Genomic DNA, 11,671 nt, shown 5'->3' with positions numbered 1-11,671 from the left:
TTAATTTTTAAATTGTTTTTAACTATTAAATCTTAGCATAAAGGATAAATCTTTATATATTTATTACTTTAACTATAATAATAATATTCTTTAATTCATATAAAAAAAATTAAATAAACAGTAAGTTAAATTTTAGTATAGTTTTTTCTTTTTTCTTTTTTCTTTAACACTCTAAACGCAAAAGTAAGCATACACAAAAGTTGAAACTTTATATCTCGAGGATCACTTTCCTCCGGCTATAGATCCTCACATCGTCTGCCTACTTCAATCTCCGATCACTGACTACAGAAGCTTCCTAGCCAGCAACACTATCTCCTTTGAAAGTCAACTCAGACGCAAAAATCCTCTTATCTCTCCATCGCTTTCCTAGTTTCTCTGTTCTTGGAAGTAACCATGTCTTTTATAGGACAGGCTGTGTCTTCCATAGGAGAGTCTGCTCTGTCGTCTGTCTTTCAGTCTCTGTTAGAGAAGATTGAGTGCCCTGAGTTTCTCAAGTTTGCTCGTGAGCGGCAAGTTCTTGAAGAAATCAGGAAGTGGGAGAAGTTTTTTAGCGCAATTCAAGTTGTTCTTGACGATGCAGAGGAAAAGCAAATGGAAGACGGGTTGGTGGAGAGCTGGCTAAGTGACCTCAAGAATCTGGCTTATGATGTGGAGGACATTTTGGATGAATTTGCCACCGAGTTATTGCAACGTCGGTTGAAGGGAGAACGTCAAGCAAGTACAAGTAAGCTTCGGAAACTCTTTCATTCTGTTACTGCTACTATCAGTCCAGGAACTGTCATCTTTAATTCAACAATGATGTCCATGATGAAGGAGATCACTACCAGATTTCAAGAGATAGCAAAAACGCAGCAAGACTTGGGTTTGATGAAGAAAAATGTTGGAGCTATGCCCTCTATTAAGGTATGTGTACGACCGCCCAGTACATGTTTGAATCATGAACCTGAAGTCTATGGCAGAGATGAAGATAAGAGGAAGTTACTTGATTTGGTTTTGAGGAATGAAACAAGTGATTTGAAAGTTGGAGTGATACCCATTGTTGGGATTGGTGGTGTGGGCAAAACAACACTTGCTCGGCTTGTCTACAATGATGAGGCATCACAACAACAGTTTCAGGTAAAAGCCTGGGTCTGTGTGTCTGATGAGTTTGACATTGTGAGAATAACAAAGAGCATTCTTGAGTCAATCACTTTGAAGTCTTGTGATCTAAAGGAGCTTAATCAAGTTCAACTAAAACTGCATGATAAATTAGCTGAAAAGAAGTTTTTGATTGTTTTAGATGATGTATGGAACAAGAATTATGATGACTGGAATGCCCTATGTTCTCCATTGATGTATGGAGCACCAGGAAGTAGAGTGATCATAACAACAAGGGATGAAGCTGTTGCACGAACAATGGGAAACATGGAGTTTCAAACTTTAAGCTGCATTTCTGATGAAGGTTGCTGGTCCATTTTTATTGACCATGCTTTTGGCAGGAGGAGAGTTGCAGGTCCAAATTTAGAAGTCATTTATGAAAAGGTTATTAAAAAATGTGGTGGCTTGCCTTTGGCGGCAAGGACTTTGGGCGGCCTTCTACGCTCAAAACCAATGGAGGAATGGGAAAATGTATTGAATAGCAAAATCTGGAATTTACAAGGTGGAGTCAACAACATTCTTCCTGTGTTAAGATTGAGTTACTATCATTTGCCTTCACATTTAAAGAGGTGTTTTGCTTATTGTGCAATATTTCCCAAGGACTATGTATTTCAAAAGAAGCAACTAGTCCTTCTATGGATGGCAGAAGGTTTAATCCAGCAACAAGACAATCAGCATATGGAGGATGTAGGTGACGAGTATTTTCGAGATCTATGTTCCAGATCATTTTTTCAGTCTTCAAGCACTGGTGGATTCATAATGCATGACCTTGTGAATGATCTAGCACAATCTGTTGCTGGAGAGACATGTTTCAGATTAGAGGATTCATCAATGGTCGGTCAACAATTTGAAAAAGAAAAGGTTCGCCACTTCTCTTACACTTGCAGGTTTTATGATAGAATTGAAAGATTTGAACCTTTCCTTGGAATCAAATGTTTACGGACCTTCTTGCCCTTTTTACCGGAGGGAAACTATGGAAGTCATCATATTATGCATCTGTATTACTTGGCGAGTTGCATTCCTCCTGTTTTGTTGTCAAAGTTAAGATGTCTAAGGGTACTATCTTTTCGTTATTACAAGATCACCGAGCTACCAGATTCCATAGGTGACTTGAAGCATCTAAGATATCTTGACCTTTCATACACAAATATTGTAACTTTACCTGAGTCAACAACCTCTCTGTGCAACTTACAGAGTATGCTGTTGAAAGGATGTCATAATCTCAAGAAATTGCCTTCAGAAATGCAAAATCTGATCAACCTGCGTCATCTTGATATTAAAGGTGTAAGATTAGATGAAGGAATGCCGTTGGGAATAGAAGAATTGAGAGGTATTCGTACATTGTCTAATTTTGTTGTTGAGAAAAGTAGTGAAGCTGGAATAACAGCTTTGTTGAACTTAAAATTTCTTCGAGGGGCACTCCGTATTTCAATGTTGCAGAATGTGGCTAATGCTTTAGATGTAAGGGAGCCCATCTTAATGGACAAGGAGAGAATAGATTCTTTGGCAATGGGATGGGGATTTCAGAATACACCTGACGAAAGTCGAGATAGAGATGTACTTGACAGGATGAAACCTCATGAAAATTTGAAAAAGCTGACCATAATTCATTATGGTGGTACTGAATTTCCATGGTGGGTTGGGGATCCTGTATTTCGAAATCTGGTGTGCCTAAAATTGGAGGATTGCAAGAAATGCACAACCTTGCCACAACTTGGACTTCTTTCCTCTCTCAAGAACTTGGTTATTAAAAAGTTTCCCAACGTAACATTGATTGATCGTGAGTTCTATGGTGAGAGTAACTTGAATCCTTTTCCATCTCTTGAGACTCTGCAGTTCAAGAGCATGCACAAATGGGATTATTGGAATACTTGTGGGGTTGAATTCCCACGTCTGCGCGAGCTTTCCATTGTTTGGTGTCCAAAACTTTCTGGACAATTACCCAGTCAGCTGCCTTCATTGCAAACTCTAGTGATTGAACAATGTTTGCAATTAATTGTTTCATTACAAAGCCTTCCTGAAATCTCTCACTTGGAAATTGAAGGATGTAGGAAGCTGGAAGTGGGTCGAGGCTTTAGCTCGGCAAACCTCATGAAAGTTTATGGAGAATCAATTTTTTTTCCACCAGAAGAGTTTATGGAAGGTTTAAGAAAGTTAGAAATGTTGACTATTGGTCGTAATGTTCAGGTCCAACCATTTCTTTCTTGTCCATGTAGTCCACATTGGGTGCTTTTTGAGGGCATCATTGAAAATGAAGAGTTGTTGCAGAAAGGCATCATTGATAGTAAAATTAAAATTTTGGAATTTAGAAGATGTAAAAGCCTTGATAAACTGCCCTCATGGATTCACAGCTTTAAGTCTCTTAGACAACTATCAATCGAAGGCTGCACAAGACTTGTTTCTTTGCCAGAAGCAATGATTTATAGCAGTATATGTCTTGAAGTGTTGCAGGTTGAGAGGTGTGATTCTCTTGTTTCCATTGGAAGACACCAGCTACCTCCAACTGTAAAAAGGCTAGAGATAAGTCGCTGCCAGAAATTGCAAAGGCTGCTGCATGAGGAGGTCATCAACTACGAACTTAACTTGTCAAATCTCCAGCATATTAAAATTGATGACTGTGGCTTTCTTACATGTTTAGGCAAGTTGCCTCCTTCCCTTAAGGATCTAGTTATCACCTCTTTCGGATTTGGCTTAGAAATAGGTGCAAAGTTAGAGTCAATAGCTGAAAGCTTCAACAACAACACATCGCTTGAATCTATCAAGATCGGATATCTTCCTAAGCTTAAAACTTTACCCGAGAACCTACACATGCTCGGCAGTCTCCACGACATTTGGATATATAACTGTCCAAGTCTTGTTTCTTTCCCGCGTGGAGGGTTGCCTACCTTGCATCTGAAAAGCCTTACAATTGATGACTGTGAAAAACTCAAGGCTCTTCCTGATAACATGTATAATCTCACATCTCTTCAGGAATTGACCATAAAGAATTGCCCAAGGCTTGTTTGTTTTCCTCGAGGAGTGTTGCCTACCGCCCATCTGAAGAAACTTAGAGTTGAATCATGTGAGAAACTCAAGGCCCTTCCTCATAACATGCACAATCTCACGTCTCTTCAAGAATTGACTCTAAAATACTGCCCAGGCATTGTATCCTTTCCAGAAGAAGGTTTCCCTACCAACCTGAGATCACTTTGTATTCATAAGCTCGAGATCCTTAAGCCTATATTTGGTTGGGGTTTGCACAGGCTCACATCTCTCAAGAAACTCAGTGTTTCAGGCACATGTCTTGGTGTGGTGTCCTTCCCACAGGATGAGATGAATATGAAGTTGCCTAGCTCTCTTACCAGCCTTACCGTTGAAGGATTCCTAGACCTGATATATCTTTCCAACAAAGGTTTCCAAAACCTCACATCACTTGAATATCTGAGGATTGAGAGATGCCCTAAGCTTGCCTACTTTCCAAAGAATGGTCTTCCTCCCTCTCTTCTGCAATTGCATATCCACCACTGCCCTCTACTTCGACAAACATGCCAGAAGGGTAAAGGAGGGAAGTCGGAAAACTCAGAACTAGCCCAGATTCCTCTAGTAAGCATTTATGTCTTTATCTATCTTTATGATGTATGCTTCTTTTCTTGCTTTCTCTCTTTCCTTATTTATGTGTGTCTGTTGTGCTACAGGTTTTCCTGATACCGACATTGAAGAGGAAGAACGATCAAATTAAAGCTTAACCTCTAGAGGTAAAACATGTTGACAAAAAAAATTATTAACCATTATTTGTTTTTCCTTTTTCTTTTTCTTTTTTTTTTTTTTTTCGTTTTCTCAACTTGAAACTTATATTACAATAATGTCATATCTCACAGAATAACATAGCTTTTGCATATGAATTTATCTCCTGCATAGCTTCATATTAATTTGCAGACATTTTACAAGCTTGCTAGGTTGTTTGATTATCTAAGTACCCATGTCTAACTTAGATCCATATCTCTATATTTTTTATTTAGAAAGTTGACAAACTTAGACATAAGAATATGCCCCCATTTTTCACACCCGTGTCCGAGTCCAAGTAACATAGCTTGTAAGTTCTACTTCACCTTAGGCTGTTCATCACTTTAACTTGCAGAATAGAACATAACAGCAAGTTCGCACTTCTTCAATTCTGATGTGCAATTTTGCATCTCTGCCTTTTCCTTTACCTCTTGGAAATCATGTTTTCTTTTTGCGGTTCTAGTGATTTTTGCATGTCAGTAAGTCAGCATCTAATCATTGTTAATATAACTCTTCACATGTTAGTCCTTTCCTAAACAGTGTAAAGATCAAGAAAATGCAAACGTGAAAATCTACCCTTTCCACCGTGTCTTGTTCACATAACACAGGAAATTTCCTCTCTAAGTTTTCTATACACGATTTGTAATTTTTCTGTTTGATGATTCTTCATCTCTGCAGCTTATATCGTCCAGTGCTTCAAATTCCCTGGTTGTCCATATTACTGTATACATCAAGGAATTGAGGAATGGTGGCGACAACATCAAGACTCGTGCTGAATGCATCTCCTGAATTCTTGCACATTAGCCACCTATACCATCGGCTTGTTGTATGGTTTTTTAGATCTATGCCATCTTTCTTCCACAAATCCAAAGCCTCAAATCTCATAAATATTTTGCACAATGTTACATCCTATTCAAGGAAGCAGCTACAAGCATGCTCTGCTGAAACAATGGTTTAAAGAGTGGACAACAGGATTCAAGTCCAAATAATGGCAGCACAAGACTTCTAGGTAATTTCATTATCCCTCCATTTGGCAATGATTTATTTTGCCAAAAATCATGCATGTTTTTATCTTTTTTGAATTGAAGTTTATGAAATTTTTTATTTTAAACAAAAGGTCAGTGAAATTTAGTCACTTCTTAATTCCTAGATCTCTAACTTTCGGAGCATAGAAGGGACACTTATGATCAATGATGGATACCTTTCTTTGTTTTGTATAGATCAATGAAAGTATTGGCGAGCAAAGTTTAATTTCATTTCCTCAGTTGAGAAATGTGTCCTATACCCAGTTAAAGCATTTGATTCCTCCATCTCAAGAGCCAACAAGCTCAAGGCCTCACAAAGACTTGAAATTAGGATCTCATCCCAGCATCATCTTGTCTCATCAAGGTCCCCTTTCATTGATCAAAAACTTTGTATCAGCAAATCCTGGTGAATTGTAGTGTGCATTACTGAATCCATGACGAGGACATGTATATTAAAAAGGAAATGCTGTTACTGTTCTGTTTTTTCCTTGGGTTGCGAAGTTTTCTTCCCTTTTTTTTTTTTGTTTTTTAGTCTAAGGGGTTGTCAAGTTGACCAGCATTTGTAGCATTTTCTCTGCAACTAATGAGGAAAACTGCTGCTTGATTGCAGAAACATTTTATTTTATTTCATTTCTTGCAGCATTGGAGGATGTTTGCTGTATGACAAAACTTCAGTTATATTACCTTGTGCTAAAATTTCATCCTAGAAAATACCTAGTCATGGTTAAAAATGAAGCAATCAGCAAATAATCAACTTTATATTTTTAAAGAGCAAATGCACTTGTGTTTTGTGACTTTCCTATCAATTTGTTCTGCCTTGTTTTCAGTTCTTTTGGAATATATATATATATATATAAAGCATGAATTTTTTATTTTCTCAATAAAATACATAAATTAACTGAAAATTTCATAAAAATTCACAACCACCTTTCACCTTCAAAAATCAAAATCAATGATAAAAAACAAAGACCAATGATTCACCTCTTATTCCAATGAATCCTGTACCACAAGAAACCTAATTTTTCTGTTCACTCCCGACTCTTTTGGATTCCAATCCAACGGGCATAATCCACCCACCTGTTCATCAATTAAACATGAACTTTTAGAGAAAAAAAAATATATCTTATGATATGAGATGTAACAAATATGAGACAGATTAGTATCTTACATCAATGACCCTAAGAAAGTGTTGCCAGTTCGAACAGCAAAGCAAGCTGCACTCAGAATAACCTTGTGTTGGTGCAGCAATGGCTCTAGAATTCTTTGTTCAATAACTCCAGCAAGTATTTGGTACCTATTAAACAGAGAAAGCATCCTTCATTAAATTCTTCGACGTGTATACCTATTCAGATTTTGATGACAAATCGATAAAGGGAAAAGTTCTTCAAAGCAAAATTTATATTCCCAAAACTTCAAATTTCTATTTTGACATGGGAAAAAGAAAACCCATATAATGGAATAAGGAATTGGACAAATATTACCTTAGGTTGCTAGACACTGCCATATAGACACCATAGGCAGCACTGGTAGATAATATAGGCACATCCTCTGCTTCTGCAGCAAACGATTTATCCAAAGCCTTTCTTGCATTAATTAATACGTTTGTTACACCTACACCAACCTGAAAAAACGGATGCTTTCAGTTAAATGCCACCAAGACAAAATTGATAATATGATACATGAAAGAAAAAAAAATAATGTGCATCCTCTACATAAGAGACAAGAATAATTATTCAAATATATTTTTATATTTGATAGCTAACAAAATCCTTGCACAAGATTTAACATAATTGACATAAACTAAACTTCAATTGAACATTCCCAGAAACATTTGGATTTAAATTTACATTGTTCGAACTCAGACAAAAGAAGACTTCAAGTAAACATTGTTGCTTGGAAGTTGCAAAAAACTGCAAATAGACATTGAATGCAACAAATAACTGAAAAAAGAGGAGGGGCGCAGACCGAAGAGGGAGGAGTAGGAAACTGGATTGGATATCATTTGGAAGGTAAAGAACCCACATACAAATTTATACCAAAGTAAATTAAATGGTGTTTCCAGAGAGTATACAAAAAGTGTAACATTCTTTCTTCATCACGATATGCATATTAAGGTATAGTAAGTAGTATATCAACATCCTAAACTGAAGCAACTTAAATCTCCAAAGGGTGAAAATCCAGGCAGCAGAAATTGCGCAAGGGTTTTAACCTACCAGAGATGCACTTGTTCCAACGGCAAATAGCTTTCCTCCATTACGCTGAAAAAGTATTAAGAAAACATGGGTCATAAAATTGCCATAAGAAAAAAAAGACTACTTGAGTTTGATCAGTTGATTTTGCACATACCACTATTGCACCTACTCTCTGCAAAAATGAATACGATGTTCCAGCCAAAGCCAACTGCATGCAGGATGTTAGAAATTAAAATTATTATATGCTCTAGATAATGTCAATAGTCAGAACTTGCACACCACAACGATCAATAACCTGAAATGCATTATCAGGACAGCTGTAGAAGAACTTAGCAATAGGGCCAGCACTGACTGCAATAGGTGGTCGAAGGGCAACAGTAGGAGCAGGAAGCCACACAAGCATAAAGTCTGCTATTATGGCCATCACCTAAAACAGAAACAAGCTTTAGAAGAAAACAAGCAAGTATTATGACCAACCATTCACCTAACCTTGATGGGAAGGATTATCAAGAGAATATCTTGATGAGAACCATACCACATCAGCAAAAACAAAATCCAGCTCCTTGGTAAATTTCTCTCTCCGTTTTTCCAATTCAGCTGCTGTCTGAAATGCAAGAGAAATTCAGAAAGATTACCAACGGCTTACATATGCCTTACTGAGTGAAATAAAGTCAAGAAAAAGAGGAAGGGAGGAGGGTTTCTATATGTTCTAACGATAATTCCATAGAAGCAGGGCCCATTTTGAAAAATGAAGTGCTGGATTCAAAATTTTTAAACCTATTTTGGACTGATGGAAAACACAAAAATGTAAGAATTTCCAACCAATCACTGTATTGTGAAGCTGAAGCTGTTAGCCTCCACATCACCAAATGTATCATGGTTTCATGAATCCTAAAAGTGCATTCATCTAGACAAATTGCGTGCTTTATAAATACACGATTGCATTTTTTTTAAAAAAGAAAGAGCTTATTTTTCAGATATAACATGAGAATCCACCACCATTTTTTTAACTTAAAAAGTTCAGTCATTCCACATCATAAGCAGATACTAAACGTCAATAGGAAGGAACAAGCTTGATAAGAAGACCCAAGATCTTGTAGTAATTCGTGACGACTTAACCCACCACTCCACGCACACACACACGCGCACACACACCCAACAAAAAAAAAAGGAAAAAACTAGAATTTTCAATGATGAAGTAGCTTTAGCTCACATTACCAGTAGATTCCTTCCGTACCATAACAAGCCATTTAATAACAATCACTCAAATTACTTGAGCAAATAGAAACTAATCCTCTACCAATCACACAATTGCATTGCATATGCATACAAACACAGAGCGGCACAAACCTTGGTGAAGATCCCAACACCACATTCGATTCCAACCTTAGTTAAGAACAGATCATCAGCAAGCAACCGTTCCTTAAATCCACCAAATTGAAGCAACCATCTGAACAATGGAGACTTCTCAAGCTCAAAGTACCTACGAACAATCGATCCCGGAACTCTTCCGGTCTCAATCGCTCCAGCCAAGTCCTTCGGCAAGCTCTCCAATGACCTCCCTACCTAACCCCACCAAATTCACACCTATAATTAACCAAGCTATAAACAGAAACACCAAAAATGTATATGCATGTGTATATACCTCTGCCAATGCCAAAATGGCTTCGGTCCGGTTGCGGGAACCAGCATCGCCGTCTTCATCATTATTTCTCCCATCCCCTCCTCCTCCTCCCCCTCCACCACCACCAACCGAACCGCTGTTTCCTCCACCGTGGCCGGAAGAAAAAACGAGAATGGTGTGGAATCGGTTACCAGAAGTGGACCAAGTGAGAGAGCGAGTAGAGAATTTAGAAGTGGAGATACGGGGATTAATGACAGTGAAGCTCTTATGGTAGTGATGGTGGTGGTTCGGCGAGCGAAAATGCAGGGAGCGCGGAGAGAGGCTGCAGAAGGTAGCGACTGCCATGAGAGAGAGAGAGAGAGAGAGAGAGAGAGAGAGAGACTGAGATACTGAGGCGGAGCTTCGGTGGTTTGTTGTTTGGTGGAGAAAGTAGATCGCGACACGACTCAATAAAGCACTACTCGCACCTTTCCACGATCTTTCTACGCTCTCTAGCAAAATTGAGATTTTTTGACAAAATTTACCAAATAAATAACACTTATTTAAGCTATTTATTTTTTATTTCAAAATAAAAATTAAAATACTTTTGCATTATAATTTTAAGTTTTCAATTTTTTCATATTTTTAATAAAAATAAGACTTTTATGTTAAAATTAGTAGAGTTAAACACAAATTTTTATTTTATAAAATAAAATAATTTATATTTACAATTTAGAATACTATTATAAAGAAAGAAGCATTTTTATTATTAAAATTAAAAATAATGTGCTTTATTTCAGTATATAAAGGCCAAGTAAGAACCAATCACCTAAGAAAAATAAATTATAGCTCCACTTAAAAATGGATTTATTAATTTTTATTTAAAATGAAATAATAAATTTTTTAATTTATAACTTTTTAAAAAATAAATAATAAATAATTTTATAAGAATTTATTTAATAATTTTTGTAATATGAATTTATGATAAATGTAGAGGTCTTTGGCTGGCTAAAGAGGGGAGCGTGGAAGAGAAAAGAGCGTAAGGATGATTTTGGGAAAATCAGTGATGGGAATGTAACAGTGAATCTCACGTACCAGGAGAGAGAAAATAATGGATTCCGTTGACCGCGGATCCCATCTCTTCAAGCGCTTGATAACTGATGTATGATTTTTTTTAATAAAAAAATATTTAAAAGAAATAAGGATACATTAATTAAAAATATAAATTATAAAATTTTATCATAATTAATAAATTACTCTTATTATTTTTAAAATTATATACTTAAATTTTATATTTTTAATTTATTTAAATTAGATGTATTTAATCCTATAAAATTTATTAATTAATTATTAAATATGATAAAATAAATATATATATATATATTAAATTTTATGAATTTATCATTAAAATATTTGCTCTCACAATCACTTATTTTATTATTAAATCTAAATTTGATGAACTTGTGGAGTCATGTACATTTGAGTTGTATGAATTTATGATAAATTTTAGTTATACTATATTGAGTTTGATTTAAACACTTGAAATTTTTGAATTTTCATTTGAATTTGTAAATAAAAATAAAATTTATCTCGAGTTTATATTTTTAAAAGTTTCCTACCACTTTACCCACCATCCACTACAAAATTAAAAATAAATTTAAATAAAATCAGAAAATTTTATTTAGTATTTTAATTTTATTTAATTAATTTAAGTATCAACATCAAAATTATCATACAATATTATTAACCCATTATTCGATATAAAGAAAATTAGATATTAATCATAATAAAGTAAATTTAAAATGCTACCATTTGGAATATAAATATAACCAGTGAAATTTAAATCTCTAAATATTGACTCTTTTATTCGTCCATACAAATTGATCTCGATATAATTTAGCACGCACGATTAAAATTTTTCGTCTTTAGATTATTCTTAAATTATCAAAACA

The 11,671-nt window shown here is 35.7% G+C and overlaps 2 protein-coding genes across 2 annotated transcripts; one reads left to right on the top strand and one right to left on the bottom strand.

Annotated features, from left to right (window-relative positions):
- The first annotated feature begins 162 nt into the window (after nucleotides 1-162).
- Nucleotides 163-6,574, top strand: LOC110619488 (putative disease resistance protein RGA1). Its single transcript, XM_021762986.2, has 4 exons — nucleotides 163-4,719; nucleotides 4,812-4,871; nucleotides 5,578-5,908; nucleotides 6,120-6,574. Exons 1-2 carry the CDS (start codon nucleotides 394-396, stop codon nucleotides 4,860-4,862), a joined length of 4,377 nt encoding a protein of 1,458 aa, XP_021618678.1. The 5' UTR covers nucleotides 163-393; the 3' UTR covers nucleotides 4,863-4,871; nucleotides 5,578-5,908; nucleotides 6,120-6,574.
- Nucleotides 6,575-6,772: 198 nt separating this feature from the next.
- Nucleotides 6,773-10,205, bottom strand: LOC110619489 (protein RETICULATA-RELATED 4, chloroplastic). The gene is made up of 9 exons (XM_021762988.2): nucleotides 9,762-10,205; nucleotides 9,467-9,682; nucleotides 8,652-8,720; nucleotides 8,412-8,543; nucleotides 8,271-8,324; nucleotides 8,138-8,182; nucleotides 7,406-7,545; nucleotides 7,093-7,218; nucleotides 6,773-7,001 (listed from the first exon to the last, which is right to left on the bottom strand). The coding sequence occupies exons 1-9, from the start codon at nucleotides 10,083-10,085 to the stop codon at nucleotides 6,953-6,955; spliced, it is 1,155 nt and encodes a 384-aa protein (XP_021618680.1). The 5' UTR covers nucleotides 10,086-10,205; the 3' UTR covers nucleotides 6,773-6,952.
- Between the last annotated feature and the right edge of the window lie 1,466 nt (nucleotides 10,206-11,671).

This window comes from Manihot esculenta, chromosome 7, assembly GCF_001659605.2.
Source record: "Manihot esculenta cultivar AM560-2 chromosome 7, M.esculenta_v8, whole genome shotgun sequence".
In the NCBI taxonomy this organism is placed as follows: Eukaryota; Viridiplantae; Streptophyta; class Magnoliopsida; order Malpighiales; family Euphorbiaceae; genus Manihot; species Manihot esculenta.
The sequence above is the reverse complement of the archived record's forward strand: the minus strand, read 5'-3'. Positions and strand labels throughout refer to the sequence as shown.

Excerpts from the sequence above, each read along its gene's own strand:
- LOC110619489 (XM_021762988.2), bottom strand. The coding sequence starts at position 10,085 with ATGGCAGTCGCTACCTTCTGCAGCCTCTCTCCGCGCTCCCTGCATTTT. Across the intron at positions 9,683-9,761 it reads CCATTTTGGCATTGGCAGAG|GTAGGGAGGTCATTGGAGAG; the intron begins GTATATACACAT and ends TGGTGGGGTTAG. Across the intron at positions 7,219-7,405 it reads GCAGTGTCTAGCAACCTAAG|GTACCAAATACTTGCTGGAG; the intron begins GTAATATTTGTC and ends TCTGTTTAATAG.
- LOC110619488 (XM_021762986.2), top strand. The coding sequence starts at position 394 with ATGTCTTTTATAGGACAGGCTGTGTCTTCCATAGGAGAGTCTGCTCTG. Across the intron at positions 4,720-4,811 it reads AACTAGCCCAGATTCCTCTA|GTTTTCCTGATACCGACATT; the intron begins GTAAGCATTTAT and ends GTTGTGCTACAG.